The sequence below is a fragment of the Labeo rohita genome, chromosome 9 (genome assembly GCF_022985175.1).
Source record: "Labeo rohita strain BAU-BD-2019 chromosome 9, IGBB_LRoh.1.0, whole genome shotgun sequence".
In the NCBI taxonomy this organism is placed as follows: domain Eukaryota; kingdom Metazoa; phylum Chordata; class Actinopteri; order Cypriniformes; family Cyprinidae; genus Labeo; species Labeo rohita.
This window is the reverse complement of record NC_066877.1, coordinates 28,493,259-28,512,825: the sequence shown is the minus strand read 5'-3', so window position 1 is coordinate 28,512,825 and position 19,567 is coordinate 28,493,259. Positions and strand designations below refer to the sequence as shown.

The 19,567-nt window shown below is 35.7% G+C and overlaps 1 protein-coding gene across 8 annotated transcripts in view; it reads right to left on the bottom strand.

Moving 5' to 3' along the window:
* gulp1a (GULP PTB domain containing engulfment adaptor 1a) overlaps positions 1-19,567 on the bottom strand; it is a 64,150-nt gene that overhangs the window by 6,850 nt on the left and 37,733 nt on the right. For 6 of the 8 annotated variants that reach the window (XM_051118313.1, XM_051118307.1, XM_051118314.1 and 3 more), the window contains exons 2-5: positions 12,115-12,194; positions 3,827-3,888; positions 845-916; positions 241-339 (exon numbers count right to left, since the gene is read on the bottom strand). In XM_051118313.1, coding sequence (XP_050974270.1) covers positions 241-339; positions 845-916; positions 3,827-3,888; positions 12,115-12,142 — 261 coding nt within the window. In that variant the 5' untranslated portion in view covers positions 12,143-12,194. Of the gene's footprint in view, positions 1-240; positions 340-844; positions 917-3,826; positions 3,889-12,114; positions 12,195-18,361; positions 18,444-19,567 lie in introns of all 8 variants that reach the window. The other 2 variants (XM_051118309.1, XM_051118310.1) reach the window with 2 other exon arrangements.

The following is a 19,567-nucleotide window of genomic DNA, read 5'->3' as shown; positions in this document are numbered from 1 at the left end:
TCATGGGCACCATAGAAGTCCACTATACAGAAAATAAACTCCAGAAATGTTTTCCTCAAGAAACATAATTTCTTATCCACTGAAGAAAGATAGACATGAACATCTTGGATGACAAAAGGGGTGAGTAAATTATGGTTCTGTCAATTTTGGTTCTGGAAGTGAACTTCTCCTTTAAGTAAAATGACTCATGTGAGATACAATTGGTTTCAAAAATCTATTTGTTAGGCTGTATACACATACTTTTGATTTAGGATCTAATATTTTTACTCCATAGATGGAGATCTGTAATTCCACTTTTGGGATCTTCTGTCCCTCTGACTTCTTAATATGTCTCTGAAACTTTAGAGAGAGAGAGAGAGAAAAAAAAAGAGAAAGAACAATTAGATTTAAAGACATCAGATATTCTTAAGTTAAAAAAAAAAAAAACATCTTGTATTGTCTGAGTTGATAAAACAGAAAAATTCTCTATATACATATACATTAATAAACTGTACTACTAATAAAGTACTACTACTACTACTACTAGTAGTAATAATAATAATAATAATAATAATAATAATAATAATAATAATAACAACAACAATTATTATTATTATTATTATTATTATTATTATTATATTAGCATTATATAGCATTTCCCATTTTATTGCAACCCCATATAAGTGATAATGTAAGACTGGGAGTGAAGGGCTAATAAAATAAAATTCCCTATGCATCATTAAATAGGTAAATTGTGATGCACCGCTGAAGGTCTGAAACAGCTGGAGGGTTCTGATATTACATCCTCTCAGATGGAAACACAGCACCTACAGCGTGCAGGCAATGTAAAACTACAGTAACTTACCTTGAGCTTTCTGACAGCATCTCTCACGACCTCTGTACCTTTGGGTTGATCAACTTCTGTATGCCCCAGAAACTGTGGGAGAAGCATGAAAATCATACGGTGTGTAATAAAATAAAATAAAATAAAATAAACTGAAAATAAAATAAAATATAATAAAACAAATTGAAATAAAATAAATAAAGTAAATAATATCTAAGGTGTGTCAAAATGATGAGGAAAGTACTGCCACATCTATGCTTTGTTTTATTGTACACTTTTTTATTGTGGGCTAAATAATAAAGTTAATTTGATGACTGATACATATTTACATTAAGGAAAATCAACACAAACATGAACAACACTACATTTAGCTTCCAACAGATGGAGCTATTAACCTTTACCCAGTCCTTGTGGTCAAGCATCTGTCTAGACGCTGTGCTGGCTGATTTAACAATAGTTCTTAAGACACCTTGCCATTACTTCTCTGGTCTAATGGCTACTCTATTGAAATGCATAAATGAACAATAATTTGACAGCAACCACAAAGATTTCTAGACTATACTTATGTGATTTTCTAGTCTGTTCCATTTTCATTTGTCACATAAACATTTCTTATATTCATGTTATATAGTCTATAGAGGCTACAAGCATAATCTTTTAAAAGGTTCCTCCACCTTTCAAAATGTTAATTTCTGGGATTCAGTCATTACTGTTGGTCCGCCTTTTTCCAAAAGTAATGGATTCATGATTAGGCTTTCATTATACCGACACCTTCATACAATTTTTGTGATCAGAGAAACTCTTCTGAAGGAAAAGAACTGCATTATCTTCCAAACTGGAGTTAAACAAATAAGACTCCATAAACGTGTCTGCAGCACATAGTTATGATGGATGCCATCCACACTCAAGGGCAAGTGAGCACGGTAGGACAGAAAGTGAGGCAGGAGTGATAGATACACTACATTACACTGGGTGGAGAGTCTCTTGTTCCTGACGACTGTCCCCTGCCGGTCTGTTCGAAGATGTTTTTTTTTGCCAAAGACATCCAGTATTTGCTCATCTATCACCTGCTACCCTGGCAGAATACCTCCCTCCCCTTCTTTAATTCACTTTCTTTGTCTATTCTTTTCACATCTCAAAAGGCAGACAACACAGCTGAAACTTCGGCAGCACTGAGAATCACAACTGTTTTGTTTTTGTGAAGAATTCAGTAAGACATCTTAGAAGCACCGCTCGGGTACAGACAGCTTCTCAGCCATGAACAGAAGATGAGTCTTTGGTGAAACGGAGCGTAAAACAGCACTGACAGTGTGTACGAGATGTTCTTGCCCACAAGATGTTTGATGAATAGCGAAAGAGACACAAACAAATTCATTGTTTTGTGAAAAGACTGTGCAAAAAAGACCGTGAAAATTGATATAGCATTTGCATTGATCCATCCATTTAAGCTGTCTCTGTTTAGACCTTTAGATATTTATTGTTTTTTCTCTTTCTTTTTTTGTTTTTTTTTTCTTAAGTACAGTTGTTGCTTGTTACGCCAACAAGCATTAATGTCAACATCAAATCAAAGCTGACCTGATTTTCCCTCTTTATACATCTTCCAATAAAGTCAAGCTATTTATTCTCAGTAAAAAACTACTGAGAATAAATAGCTTGACTTTATTGGTACATTATATAAATCTATCTATCTATATCTGTGTGTATATATATCTATATATATAGATATAGATAGATAGATATACAGATATAGATAGATAGATTTATAATGTACCAGTCTCATGGTGTAAAAAACTACTGAGAATATGTATATATATACATGTACGTGTGGGTGTGCATATGTGTACATATATATACACACACACACACACACACGTCTGGTTTATTATCTTTGTGGGGACTCTCCATAGGCGCAATGGTTTGTATACTGTCCACACTGTATTTTCTATCCCCTTACCCTAACCGTACCCCTAAACCTAACCCTTACAGAAAACTTTCTGCATTTTTACTTTCTCAAAAAATCTCATTCTGTATGATTTATAAGCATTTGTACCCATGGGGACCACAAGCCAGTCCCCACAATGTCAAAAATTTCAGGTTTTACTATCCTTGTGGGGACATTGTGGGGACACATACACACACACACACACACACACATATATATATATATATATATATATATATATATATAGACAGAGATAGAGAGAGAGAGAGAGAGAGAGAGAGAGAGAGAGAGAGAGAGAGAGAGCAAGGATTTATTACATTGAAAAAGTAACTAAACAGAAACAGAACAAATGTTACAAAATATTTCAGTTCAAAAGAATTCAGTTCAAAAGAATTCTGTTAATTCTCCAAGAGGAGACTGGTTTTCCTTTGCTAAAGCCAGGAAACGTTACTTCCTTTGCTTCTGTAAACAAACGTTGGTATCGGAGCAGCTTTCGTGGACAACAGTGACCGCAAGCTAGATTAAAGTGATTAATACATTTTAAATATGGATATTTTTCTTACAAAAACACATTGATTCACTACAGGAGGCTTTTATTCACCAACCGGAGGCACTTTTTATTATGGATGGAAGCATTTTATTGGACTTGTTTTGGACTGATGAAAAGAAACACCTGCCAATTGCATTATAAAGCTTGAAGGAGGCAAAACAATTTTTAATATAACTCCAACTGCATTCATCTGAAAGAAGGAAGTCATATACACCTAGGATGCCTTGAGGGTGAGTAAATAATGGTCTAATTTTCAATTTTGGGTTAACCCTTTGATAGTTACTTGCAGTTTTTTAAATTGTAATAATATTTCACAATATTACTGTTTTTACTGTATTTTTGAACAAATGGAGCCCTGGAGAGCATAAAATTATTTCAACAAACTTATGAACAATAGTCTGCGCACACAATAGGAATTATAAAATATACCAAAAACACAAATAATACAAAAGATTTGCAAAACAAAAAAGCTTAGAGGAAAATATTCAGTAAAAAAGGTTAAAACACATACCTTAGCATTGTATGCTATAAAATGCTTGGCCAGTGCTTCTGGAGTGTGCATCCATGATTTATCTAGAAAGAGACAGAACACTATTAACCTAATAAGGTTCTTTATGAAGTACGCAATATCTTAACGATAATCTTAATGATTTAGACAAGCAGTATATAAATAAGCAGTCCTTTAAATCAGCTGTTGTTCAAACCTCTTAACAGGAAAAATTCTAGTGCAAATGTATATAAACAACAAACCAATTATTACAAATGATTTTTCATTAATCAACCACTGTTCAGACCTCTTAGCAGTGCAATTCATGTAAAAGTGTTTGAACAACAAACCATATGATTATAAATAATTATTTTTTCCTTTACAGTCCTTACGTAACTGTTAAGTAAAGCAATTTCAAAGATGAACAGCTAAATGCCTGTGTACAAGAAGGATTTCAGCTAAAGCTGCAGTGTAGATCAAACTGGCTTGTCAGAAGGTGAATTACTGAGATTGGCCTCAAAGGAGTGCAGACAGGGGGTCAGAAGTGACGGACAGGAGACACTGCCGTGCCTGTGCTCATGTGACAGCTTAGAGGAAACTGCAAGGCCTAACTGTGACAAACAAGCCGCAGGAGTCACAACATTCGGAGCGCCTGCCGGTTTGCTCGGCATCAACACCCTGAGTTCATTAACAGTGTTAGCCACACCATTGCATGTGCAAAAATTGCTTTCTATGCCCTATATAGTACATATGTGACCCTGGACCACAAAACCAGTCATAAGGGTCATTTCTTTTAAATTGAGATATTATTTACATCAGCTGGCCGAAACACAACTATTTGAAAATCTGATATCTGAGGGTGCAAAAAGATTAAAATATTGAGAAAAATCACCTTTAAAGTTGTTCAAATTAAGTTTTTAGCAATGCATATTACTAATAAAAAAGTAAGTTTTGATATATTCATGGTAGGAAATTCACAAAATATATTCATGGAACATGATGTTTACTTAATATCCTAAGGATTTTTGGCATAAAAGAAAAATCAATAATTTTGACCCACACAGTGCATTTTTGGCTATAGCTACAAATGTACCCGTGCTACTTAAGACTGGTTTCGTGGTTCAGGGTCACATATGGAGTGTCAGGCATTTGGCAATGCACATTTGTAATTCTTCACACACTTTTTTCTTTCTTTAAACTTTGTTTTAATGTACTACAACTGAGAGGATGTTATGCAACGGTATTCTGGACGATTGCCATACAGCCATTTACAGGGAAACAATGACCAATTAATTTCCCATTTAGCCAAGTATAACTCAAGCAGATCGAAACAAAAGATCCCTGAGGACTCAGAACCTCTTCTGGTATTTCAAGAAAGCAATGATCGATTTTAATTAGCAGATATAATTGTAAATATGGATGACTCTAGGATAAATGGTCATTTCAAAAGTTAGCAACATTTTCTGAGGCATTAACTGGTGAGTTATAAATATAACATCGTACAGGAACTTCAGAAATAATTATAAAAGTGAATCCAAGGAAAGTTGTAGATTCTAATCTCATCCTCATGAATCCATCGCTTATTGAAAATCTGACAGTTGTTCTTCTTCTACAGACCGTCAGGATACAGTGTTTGCCCGCTGAGATTCCTCATAAAGTGGGTGTGATTCATAGGTCAACTAAAGAGCGTACACCTCAAAATGTCACAGTGTTCTTGTGTACATCTGTGTGAAAGAATGGTAGGTGTTTCATAGAGATCACCGTGATACTGAAGCTGATGACAAAGTGTCTGGAGAAATGCATTGCTTATATTTTCAGAAGAGAAACCAATATAAATGGAGAAATGGAGAATGGGTGACAAAGAGGAAAATCTATCAAAAGGTCACAGCATAAAGCACTGAAATGTTGTGGTGCCATCAAAGCATTTCTCTGCATATTTGAGCATCTCGATTTGACTATTAGCAGGCTGATGGAGTGTTTTGCATTTAATTTAATGAATAGTATGATGGGAAGAGCGGCCAAATATTGATAGTTCCCAGACTAATATCTAATGATCATTGACTGAATATCAAGTCTCTCAGATCAGAACATCTTGGCATATTCTTTGTAGGATTCCTCTGCAAGGGCTTTAAATGAGCGTAAGAGCCTTGGTAGTCTCCGCATCTAATTTTACAGCTCACTGCTTTGATTCATAGAGCACTGAATGGCAATAAGAAGACATTATAGCAGAAATAAGACAGGAATGATCTATTACAATAGTAATGCTTCTATACGCCACTCCAACAAATAGTAAAGAAATGCCCTGGGCACTAAGCCTTTGTATTGTATTTCAATTGAAATAGATTAAGTGTTGAATACGCTTTTTAATACATGGACTGGGCCACAGGTTCCTGTAAGCACATGAGCAATTTTTCATTAAAGAAAGATTATGTTTTATCCATAATCTTGGGGTATTTCTGTCATCTCCCACTATGCACTATGAAAAGCCTGGAGGTATTACCATTGTGATGATGACACATTCAGAAATTTTTTAAAGCATTTTACAGGAAAAAAATTGAGACGGAGAAAGAAAAAAAGATGGCACAACAACTACTGTAAAGTGAGTAATTAGGTAGTGGAACCGTGTATAATTTAGCTAAGGTTATTTATGGGATACTGGGAATACTAGATTGTCACTAATTAACCAGCCGCACTCACCAAACGCAATCATTTTTGAGCTTAAAAGCATGAAAAGGAAATAAATAAATAAATCAAGGGCACAAATCACATTAGAGACTATGCTAAATCATTACTCAAAGTTTTACGACTGAGAAATCTTTTGTGCTGTTGAGGCTATTCGAGCTGATCATGTGTGGCTTCAAACTTGATTTTATTATGCTCTATATAACAGACACTGTTGCTTTTTCATGTTCTGTGTCTGGTAATTGGATGCATAAGTCTGGAAAGAATCTGGGTCCAATTATTTCTTTGTCATCACGCAAACAGCGTTTCTGCCTTCGGCTTTGTGGATTACCAACCATTTAATTTAGAAACTAACAGTCTATACCTGTTGAGTATGTGAACAGTAATTTAACCGCTAGCTTTACATTCTTCTAGATTTTAGCAGATAACCCTGAAAAGCTTGACCTTTTCAGCATATTATTGTTATATAAACTTACGGTTTATACCACAGCCTGTCTGACTTGGCTAGTTGGATGCACTGAGCTTTTGTCTATCCATCCATCCTCTATCTATACTTAAAACTACACTACCAGTCAAAAGTTTCTGAACAGTAAGATTTTTTAATGTTTTTCGAAGAAGTCTCTTCTGCTCAACAAGCCTGCATTTATTTGGTCCAAAGTACAGCAAATACAGTAAAATTTGGAATTTTTTTTACTATTTAAATAACTGTTTTCTATTTGAACATATTTCAAAATGTAATTTATTGCTGTGATTTCAAAGCTATATTTTTAGCATAATTACAGTCACATGATCCTTCAGAAATCATTCTAATAATCTGATTTGCTGCTCAAAAACAATTATAATTATTATTATTACTACTATGTTAAAAACAGCCGAGTAGAATTTTTTAGGTTTCTTTGATCAATAAAATGTTCAGAACAACAGAATTTATCTAAAATAGAAATCTTCTAAAACATTATAAACGTCTTTATCATCACTTTTGATCAATTTAAAGCATCCTTGCTAAATAAAAGGATCATGTGACACTGAAGACTGAAGTAATGATGCTGAAAATTTAGATCTGATCATAGGAATAAATTACATTTTGAAATATATTAAAATAGAAAGTTATTTACATTTTCTGTTTTCGCTGTACTTTGGATCAAATAAATGCAGACTTAGTGAGCAGAATTCTTTGAAAAACATTACAAATCTTACTGTTCAAAAACTTTTGACTGGTAGTGTACTTTATACAGAAAAGGCCTATAACATCTTGATAAACTTTTCATTTATAGTTTAATTTATTAGGCTGAGTTTTATGATTTTTTTAATGATCATCCATTAACTCTGAATAAGAATAATAATTTATGACCACATATGAACGCTACCTTACTGACCATTGACAAATCACCCATTTAATTTCAACGCAAGACGACATTAGTCAGACTTCATTAGACAGAAACCTCTCTGTGAATCTTCTGTAACGTCACATCACCACTCACACCCCACACTGTCGCTAATGAATGCATGGCCATAAAATGATTACTGTCTCTCTGGTAAATGTCCTTATTGTTCATAAGTGGCTTGGATAGACCTTTTTGTGTTAGTTGGAGAATTTAATGCTGTCCTTCAGACAGATGGGCTATTGGTGCTCTCCACGGTCCAACAGCACTGTCCTGTGCGCCAGAAAGAAGGCAATTGTGATGGCAGGAACATCCGTGCAAGGCAGTGGAGGGAAATGTGTTGTAGCCGCAAGAGCTTCGCTCTCTTCAGTGCCAAAATAATTACTTTGCTATGCCTAACCTCTTTATAAAATCAGATTACAGCTTTTTCTGGGTAAATGAGCAAATTATAAATGAATTTGCAATGTAGTACACTAGAGATACGTAATGACGCAATACAATGATGAACTGGTTTGTTTGCATATTGAAATAAACACCAAAAATTCAGTGTCCTTGGTTATCAGCTATTGTGTCCTGCCACTTCATGCTTTTAATATTAGAGATAACAGTTCATCAAAACATCAGAAAAGCTACTCTTGAATCATGATGTACTTATAAAAATACAGTTACAGGTAAAGGCAGAGAGTACTTGTTCTTGAAAAATCTCTCATTTACATAAAAACCAGATGAGTTACATTCACCTGAAAATATCTCTCTGAACATCATCACATCCTTTGCCATCCCTAGAGTTTCAGCACTGGACACTACTTGTGATTATAATCTATATCTTCAAAGCAAGCCAGACAGGCCAACAGGAGCTCCTAACACAGAAATATTACCAGTGCATTCCCTGCCATCTGGGATCTAAGACTGGCCAGTAGGGTTTATCACATCAAAGACCCATTAATTCATTTTGGAAAGAAGGGTGGGACAGGTGGTTGTAAATACATGGAGGAAAAAAACAGACCTCTGGAGGCAGACAGGTTGTCTGCTCCAAGCCACTGAGAAATGACAGAAAGGGTGGAGAGACTAGGTAAGGAACAAAGAAGGGCAGAGAGAGACAGAGATACAGGCAGACAGATATGAGTATGAAAAGGGAGAGTCTGAACAACAGAGTTTTGAAAGGGTTTCTGTTATAAGGGTTTCTATAATTTAATGTGAATAATTATAATAGAAATAGTGCAATAAAAATGTATAATATAATGTAAAATAAAGTATATAATCTAATTAATCTCTGATCTGTATTTAATTCCACAGTAAAGCATTTCTAACCAGAGGTACATTTCCCAAAAGCATCGTTAGCCAACTATGGTCGCAAGTTCCGTCATTACCAACATAGTTCAATGATTCTGTGTTTCCCGAAACCACAGTTCAAACGTAGGGCTGTTCGATTCCGAAAATTTTGGAATCGAGTCCGATTCTGATTCCTGGTTCTGGAATCGATGAGATTTGATTCCAAGAATCAATTCCTCACTGTTGTTTTCGATTCTTTTCGATTCTTGTTTTTTATAGAGTGGTGGAGCCTAATTTCACCATGACTGTAGGATATAAAAGTCTTAGAAGGTAGTAATTTTGTCTGCATTGAACATGAAATTAGTCATAGCCCACAACGCAGCAGTGGACATGCGTTTATTGCATGAATGGAACAAGGCGCCGTTAAGCTGAATGATGTGTGCTTCAATGGTATGCTTTGCGCAAAATTAACTAACTGTACACTGAAACAAAATAACCAGAACTACAACACTGGTATAAGAGCTTGTGGTTTATCTGTCAAATCAGATGCGCTCTCAGCCACTGATCTGTGCTCTCTGCGTTTCTTTCAGAATTATCATTGGCTGATAGAAAGGTTAAAAATAGCATTTTATTTAAGATGGAAATAGAATCATGGCATGATCTACTCTACCCTGCAGCACTCAAGACTGTGGACAATATAAGGCCATTTCACCATAAAATAACTTTTGAATCGTCTTTGAACTGGTTCATTAAAACAATCTATCCAAAAGAGCCTTTTCGTGAAAACCAATCACTATTAGCGAGCAAGGCTGCATCCTCAAACTCAGACGTACTCAATACTAGAGGTCGACCGATGTATCGGTTTTGCCGATTAATCGGCACCGATAGTTGATTGGCGGAACTATCGGTTATCGGCAAAAATCCATGCCGATAGTTTTTTCCAGGTTGCGTCCGTTGCTGGAGCGGCTGAGAATGTCGTCATTATACAGCAAAGTCCCTATAGTCTTTGTTATACAGCACAAGAGCGGCCTCTAGTAGCGGAAATCACTGACAGCACGTGCTGTTTGTTTAGACGCGTGACACTGCGCACTGCACAGAGCGGGACACTTCAAAGGCAGATTTAAAACATCGACAACGAAACGGTGTGTACTGTAGTGCATGTTTTCATGTCATTACTAAGCGATGAATTTGTTGACTAGATGCTGCATTAGTAGAGAAATGACAGCAGTATACTTTTGCCCATTTGATGATCAAATAAAGTCTTGTAGACCGCCGCTTGAATTGAGTGCGACGCGTCCAGTGTGTGTGATACCGGATAGCTGCGAGTTCTTCTAGACGCCATGCTGTACTTTTGCCCGTTGTGTGACTAACATATTTTATATTTTGATTAGATAACCACAAATGTTCTAGAATAGAAACAGTTAAATTGTGACAGTACACAATATCCATATGCATGCAATTTCAGTACTGTGGCCTTTGTGTAGATATTTAAAGATGGCCATCTTTAGCTTGATTGTTGATGTAATGGTAGCACTTTACAATATGAGTCCATTTGTAACATTAAGATTGATAAAAGCTGTAGAATAGAAGTATTGTTCCTTGTTAGAATGTGTTAATTTCAGCATTCACTGATGTATTTTAAAAAATTTTGTTGCTTTTGTTAACATTAATGAACAATGAACTAACTGTAATGATCAATGTATAATTAATATTAATATTTGTATTCATTTACAAAGTATGGTTCAGTAGGCTACTTTTTTTTTTTTTTTTTAGTGGAGCACTATTTATTTTTCGTTCAGTATCCTTTTTTTAAAAACTATCGGTCGATTAATCGGTATCGGCCAGTGTGGTCCAACCTAGTTATCAATATCGGTAAAATCCAATATCGGTCAACCTCTACTCAATACAGACTCTTTTCATTCAGTCTATATTCGTGAATCGATGTTCAGTGACGTTTGATGACAACAGCCGAGATATGCAGCCTTCGTATGATGCAGCTGTTCGTTTGAGTGGCGCCCATAGATAAGCTTTGTTGAACTGAAAACGGCTATGAATGGAGAGTCGATTCCCCTTGATGGGATCGATTCCCTTTGTAATCGACTCTTGATTCCCAACACCTTGGAATCGATTCTTTTTGTAATTGACTCCTAGCCCTATTTAAACGAACAGCATGACAAACTTACGTGGTTGGAACTACAGCTCTCGACCTGTGGTTAGAAGCATAGTTCCTTGCTAGTAGGACATATGGGCTTAATAAATAATGCTCTTGGGCACAATAAGCAAGCTAACATGCAATGCAATCTATATTTTTCACTCGATCTAAATATAAATGCATTTTAATCAATGTATTTTTAAGCTTCCTCTGCAAGCGACACTTTTGAAGCAAAATGACATGGAACAAAAAATAGTAAATTAGTCACCAGGTGCCATGTTTAATATAGCTGCATTTTAGAGATCTCTAATAAGTTAAATAACACAAGTTATTACTCAGTGACGTCATTAACAACGGTCCTACACTGTTGAACTAATGTGGTTCAAACAACGGAGATGCACCCGTGTTCGGGAAACAGTTGTGACTAGCTAGTTCATTTTCACAACAAAGCATTGTACTATGGAGGTTAATCAGTGAGTTACATTGTTGTACGGAAAACGCACACCTCAGCAATTCAAGCTTATAGTTTAGTTATAGTATAGTATTCACCTTTACATTTTTATGTTCAATGATGAGGAATTAAAATCAACATTTAATATTTGACTTTTAAAGCCACATTTTGTCTATCCAATGCTTTCACATTCAAAAGTCTTTGAATGATTTTAATTTTAAAATGTTTTTAACAAATATTGATATATGCTAATTATAATAACAGTACCATGTTATTCCTATGATAACATTAGTCTGACAGCCTTATAGATTCTAAACTGGACAGACAGAGAAAAGAGAGGAAAGCAAGACAAAATCTGGTACAACACACATACCTTTTTTTCTGTTAAATGCCCGGTTCATGCTTGAAAACGCTCCGTCTCAGCTGCGATTTCCTGGAATGTGCCACCTCTACCTGATGGGATAAGAGCGCATATGGAAATTTACTCCATGGAGTCTGAGAAACAGGACTAGATGTTTCAAAAACAAAATCCTGTGAATTTGCCTCTAAGGTTAAGTCTCCTGGGGTGTGTTGTTGCACAAAATGTTACTGGGTTAAAAGTTATTGGGCTCACAAGAAATAGCCCCTTTAAAAAACAAATACCTCTGCACAAAATTATTTCTGGGCGGGTAAGCCAAAAGTACTACAGCAGGTAGGAGGGTTAACAAGCTAAACTATAAATATTATGGGTAAATATGGCCTTCATGCATGGTTCAAATATTTGAATGTGTATTCATGGATGGTACGCAGTGTGTTGTCTAAAAGTCAGGCAGTGACAGTTAAATTAAAGGTGATGATTTCTGTAAAAAAAATAAATAAATAATAACATGCTGAAAACACGTTTCCGCTACTGAATTAAAATAAATAAATAAATAAATAAACATAAACATGCATAAGGCTTTTTTTCCCCTCAGAATTGCATAATATAAACTTGCAACTGCAAGTTATAAAGTCAAAATTGTGAGATATAAACTTGCAATTCTGAGAAATTAAGTCATAAATGCTTGGTATTAAACTCGCAATTGCAAGTAATAAAGTAAGAATTGCGAGACAAAAACTTGCAATTCTGAAAAATAAAGTCAGAACTGCGACAAACTCACAATTCTGACTTTTTTCTCTGAATTGCGAGTTTATATCACAATTGTGACTTTCTTAGAACTGCGAGTTTATATCTCGCAAATCTGGCTTTATAACACTGTTGCGAGTCATTGGAATTGGGAGATATAAGCTTGCAATTCTGAGAACATAGCTGTCTTTTCCCCCTCACAATTGAACTTTATAACTTGCAAGTTATAAAGTCAAAATTGAGATATAAACTCGAAATTCTGAAAAATGAAGTCAGAATTGTCTGATTTAAAGGGGTCATCGGATGCCCATTTTCCACAAGTTGATATGATTCTTTAGGGTCTTAATGAAAAGTCTATAATATACTTTGGTTAAAAATTCTCAATGGTTGTGTAAAACAACACCCTTTTTACCTTGCCAAAATGAGTTCTGCAAAAATCATCCTGTTCTGGTCGAGGCTGCTTTAAATGTTAATGAGCTCTGCTCGCCCCGTCTCTCTATTCTCTCTGTGGAGTGACGAGCCTGTTTACTTCAGCCACATTTAGCCACTAAACTTGCTAACTAGCATGTTATTAGGAAAGGCGATCGCAAGGATTCATTAAAAAAACCCTTATACGGATTTCTGCTGTAAGTAAAGCTGGATCACGAATGATTCGCATTCCATTCACAAACAAACGTAATCCACTGAATCGTCAGCGGCTCAGATGTCGGGAGTAAATGATGACCACTATGTTCATTATTACATCCAGCAACACAACACCTCAATCTCTCAATCTGAGATATTCTTGTCTAACTTACATCCCTGCTCCGGCATCGAAACAATGGAGGTTGGAATGTTACAGCTGATCTGAGGGAAGACGCTCATGTCAATCAACTATCGTGGGAGCGGCCTCTGTCGGTGTGACGCCACACCGTCAGGCATCTGAGAATGGCTCAATTTGAAAAAGGGGATATTAGTTTTACACATTAATTAAAAGCCACTGCATGGATTTTTATCATTATAGGGTAGATTTTTACATACACTGCCAACATATATTAATGTTCAAACAACATGTAAAAGTGAACTTTGCATCCGATGACCCCTTTAAACTTGCAACTGCGGGTTATAAAGTAAGAATTGTGAGACAAAAACTTGCAATTCTGATATAAACCCGCATTTCTGACTTTTTTCTCAGAATTGTGAGCCATTAAGTCAGAATTGTGAGATATAAACTTTCAATTCAGAGAACATATCAGTCTTTTTCCCTCTTAAAATTGATTTTATAACTTGCAATTTCAAGTTCATGTCACAATTCTGAGTAAAAAAGTCAAAACTGAGAAAAGTCAGAATTGCAAGTTCTCTCGCAATTCTGACTTTTTTCTGAGAGTTGTGAGAAAAAAAACCTCACAATTGCAAAGTATAAAAATCAAAATTGTAAGATATAAACTCGTAGTTCTGAAAAATGAGTCAGAATTGTGTGATTTAAATTTGCAATTGTGAGTTATAAAGGATTGCAAGACAAAAAAAACATTACTTTCTCACAGTGAGTTAATATTACACAATTCTGACTTTATAACTTGCAATTCTGAGAAAAGAATTGCGAGCTATAAACAAAGTTTATCTTGCAATTGTGACTTTTTTTTCTCAGAATTGTGAGTTTTTAAGATTGTTTATAACTTTATAACTTTTAAGGTTTATAATTTGCGAGCTATAAACAAAGTTTATCTTGCAATTGTGACTTTTTTTTCTCAGAATTGCGAGTTTTTAGGATTGTGAGCTATTACATCAGAATTGTGAGATATAAACTTACAATTCTGAGAACATTTCAGTCTTTTAAAACTAGACTTCATAACTTGCAAAGTTATGAAACTTTAAAACTGCAAAGTTATAAAACTTTAAAACTTAAAACTTTACTTTCTCACAGTGAGTTAATATTACACAATTCTGACTTCTAACTTGCAATTCTGTAAAAAAAAAAAGTCAAAATTGTGAGTTTGAATCACACAATTCAGAGAAAAAGTCAGAAGTGAGATAAAAAGTCGCAATAACCTTTTAAAATATTTTATTCAGTGGCGGAAACAGGCTTCCATAGAAAACAACTGTTTAAGAATGAATAATAAAAAAAAAATTGACGTGTGGCTTTTAGTCCATGTCTTTGAGGCCATCCATACCTATACCCAAACAAAACTGAAAGCACACATATGAAGTTTTATCCAGTAAAATATTTTCTACAATAATAATAATCTCACGTTCCGCCATGCTATCATGTAAAATTGAAGTCTACTGGCTATTGAAAAAAAGAAAAGGGAGAGCTGTATGTACCACTCAGAACATCACGTGTCGATGGAAAAAAAACAAAAAAAAAAACAATGTGACAGGACAGAAAACTGCACTCATTTCATTAGGTCCTTAAGCCTGGCACTACAGAAGAAAATAAAAATGAGAAAGATATTCTATAGAATTTCTTTTCTCTGCATGCTAGCTCCTAAGTTTCTCCCTCTCAGGCATTGTCAACCATCAGGAGATAAGCTTAGCCAATGACTTATACAGGCTATGAAACAAACTAATCAAATGTTACACCCAATGGGCAGACATATTACAATTGTTATTGTCGGCTGGATGGATGCTGAAAGAAGAGATCGCAAGATCTCCCCAAGGGGTCTGTGTGCGCATTACTGATTTCCCTGATGCAGGGGAGACCAAGCTTTTCTGACAAATACGTCTTCAACTTCACAGTGACTTCAGTGGAACTCATCACTCCCACTGCCCGTCTGTGATTTAGCCATCTTGTTAATTTGAACATGATACAGAACAACTTTCCTGGGTATGTTTATCAATGGCTTCCTGAATTTATTATGCAGAGCTAAATCACATTCATGGTAAAATGCAATGAGACAATGAAAACATTGGAGTTTTAATGCTGTACATGATTTATCAAAGCATTTTATATTCCTGTTATGAATAACTGAGCTGCTTTCATGCTAGTAAATATATTGTTAAACATTCAAGGTGAGTATAAAGCATATGTTCTTTTTGTCACCAAATGTTCTCTCTTCTCAAACATTACGTCAAGACAGCAATGAAAGGTTGAAAAACAGATATTGTGCTGTTCTAAGAGGAAACGCTAAGCTCCATTTAGACAATATTGTATGAAATGCTATTTCGATACAACCAAAAACACTTTAAACAAGTCCTTTCACACAATGTCTTGCAAAATACGCAATATGATGCCTATGATTTTTACAGTGTATTTTCATGTGAAGGGTGTGGTGCCTCACTGCAGGGAAGTAGTAAATTATAGTACTTTGGGATGACATCTTGGCACAGAAGAATATGATTTAAGGTTTCATAACAAAACAATGCATTTATGCTCTCTTTAAACCTTAAACATATGATTCATCTAACTTTGTAAAATTTACATGATGATAACAATATGTGAGCTGCTTACTGGTTTGAGCCAATGAGGCATCAACATGCAATAGAATTGTTTTGCATCTGTGACAGATGAATCATAACACATCTAAATTATTGCAAGAGCCCTGTGAAGAGCCCTCAAAGTTTTAGTCAGAAAATGTGAGTATACAAAGGCACCAATATTTATGCACATGCATGCATTTTTTTTACATTTACATTTATGTATATAATACAATATACATAAATGAATTTTTATAAATTAAATCAATTATTTTAATATAAAGGATGTGTTGATTATTATTTTGTATTTATTATATATAATGAAATATAAATGAATACATTTAAAAAAAAAAATCTAAAAAAAAAAAAAAAACCCTTAAGATAATAACAGTATCCTAATTTGTTCACATCTGCAATAAAAGCATCAAATAAATGTGCTAAGTATACAGACATATTAAGGTTTTGTTGCCTCCCAAGAGAGCAACGCAAACAGGCTTCAGCGTGACAGACTGCCAAATTTAAAAGCAAAGGGGCTGAACAGGAAGGCAGCCACTTGTATTTTTTTATTCACAGGCAATTTAGCTGTCATAAAGAGCCATGGAGAGTCAAATGTACAAGGACAGCGGACATCACTGACTGAGCAGGTGAAGTCACAAGTTTGTTGCGTCACCTCTGCCAGCAGCCTAAAGAAACCAAGAACTGGAACAACTTTGAAAGAATTCATAAATCATTAGGAGTTCTGTCACAGTTCAGAAAACTTGTGAAAAAGGGTTGACATGTATAAACTGAGTCATATTTACCGTCAACACTACACAGGTTTCCTAACCTATTAACACATTTGCTCCATATCTTCATAGGAAAACCGCCCAGACCATTTCATCACAACATTCCACAGAGAGTGAACAAACTCTGGGTATAATGCCCACTCAGTTTTTCTGCTAAGCAATATCATCTGCTGCCCAGTCACACCTGGGCTAACACCTGGCTGTTCCGTCCGCCTGCCTGACTGACAGCAGCTGTGTTTGTTCTCCGTTTATCACATCCTGGCTGGTCACTCTGTCCCACAGGGAAGACCCTAAGACCTTCCTTTATGCTGAGCTGCAAGTTCTGCTGATAATATTTAGTATCTTCAAAGTGAACTTCAGCTTAGGCATGTCTGAGAAAATCCAAAGCAATTTATAACTGTTGGGTGGAGAAGCTACGCTCCCCCAGATTTGAAGTCTGACATTGCCTAGGTCCTTTTAGCTGGATTTAAAGTTGAAAATATAGTTGCAAATAACAGTTATTGGGATTTAAGTGCAATTTTTATTTCAACCCAAAAGCTCACAAAATATTCTAAAATAATAACTGCTGTCATTTCACTGACACGTTCCATTCAGGTTTTATGTTTTAGTGAAATAAGCCATTTTGACAGAGGCCCTACAATGTTCTGAAATCTGTTAAATACAAATCGGAACATTCAAGGCATGAGATTTCAAATCCCTGATAAAAAAAACCTGTGTTTCCATGATGTTTCATGCAATTTCATATTTTTTGGCTGACATTTAGGCCTTCTGGCCAAATTTCTACCATTTATAGTTTGTTTTGCACATTCCATTTTTAAGGAGAAAAACAAAGCATAATAATATTCTCTAAATAACACTAAAAATGGCTTCAGAGAAGACCGAAAAACATGTTTTACTCCATGCACACTTTAACATGCACTTTACACATGTAATTTTCAGGGGAATTCACATTCACTTAAGACAGAAGACACAGCAAAAGCTTCATTTCTTAAAGGGGTTATTGGATGCCCATTTTTCACAAGCTGATACGATTCTTTAGGGTCTTAATGAGAAGTTTCTAACATATTTTGATTAATATTTTTCAGTGGCAGTGCAAAAAACACCCTTTTTACCTTGTCAAAATCAGCCCTGTTCAGAGCAAACCGTTCTATTGCATGTTTCTTTAAATGCTAATGAGCTTTGCTCACCCCACGCTTTTCTACTGTGGGGTGACGAGCCGATCTGTTTACTTTAGCCGCATTTAGCTGCATTTAGCTGCATTTAGCCGCAAAACTTGCTAACTAGCACATTATTAAGGCAGGTGATTTGCAAAAATGCATAAAAACCCTTATACTCACTTCTGCTGTAGGTGAAGCTGCATCACAAATGATTTGCGTGAACATTGACACATTTATGTCAATTGTCGGGTTGCATTTCCTTCTAAAACAAAAGTAACGTTAATCCTCTGCATCTTCAGTGGCTCAGATGTCTGTAGTAAATGATGACTGCTATGTTCATTATTACATCCAACAACAGAACACCTCAGGCGCTCAATCTGAGACATTGTTAACTTCTCTTGCACCGGAGTAGACAGAATGGTGGTTGGATTTGGACTGTTACAGCTCAGTCAGGGCGGGTCTAAGGTAAGACGGTCATGTCAATCAACTATTGTGGGAGAGGCCTTTGTTGATGTGACGTCACACCAACAAGAAGCTGAGAATGGCTTGATTTGAAAAAGGGGATATTTCTTATAAAGTTTACAAAAATACAACTGGGTGGATTTTTATCATAATACGGTAGGGCTGGGCGATGTGGCCATGTGAATAAACCCTGGCTTTTCCACAGTGCATATGGGCATCATATCTTTTGCAATATACATTGCGACTGCATCCGTGATCGCTTTCCACCAGGCCCCATTCTTATTATACCGGATACAGTTTGTAAATGTTTGTAAGACCCCCTCAATCCAAACGCGCCACATCCCAATACCGTGTTCTATGGAGCCCCAAAGGGAATAAATATGAAATGGGAGGAAAATACATATTTTAATGCTTTCTCTTGCAGTTATATTGTTGGGTAATTACACTGTATATAAATTGCAGGCATCAGGGAGATTATGCTATTATTATGCTGGGCATTAAAACTGCTTTTGAATGCACAATCGCTTTTTCACTTTCACTTTCAAAATCAACATCGACAAGATTAGATGCTTGTCAGTGGTGCTCGGGATCTGCAAATCATTCGCCATCGTCTTCAGTCATCTCTCTTTACTCTGTTTATGTGGTAAGTGAAATTGTATGCACTGTAATATAACAGGCTACTGCTAGCAATAAGCTAACCATGTCCCTTTAGTGACTTGCGTTATTTGTTTTCTGTGCCTTTCTGAATACAGACACCCCACAAAACCGAACCAATTCCAAATTACGAATGACACTGTGCCTCTCTTGGGAATGAGTTCTTCCCTGCTCGCTGCCATGTTATTTGTATATCTTCAATATGGCAAATGTGCGGGGGAAGGGCTGAGCCCATTTGGAACTACGGGAGCCCAGAGGGGAGCGTCGGCA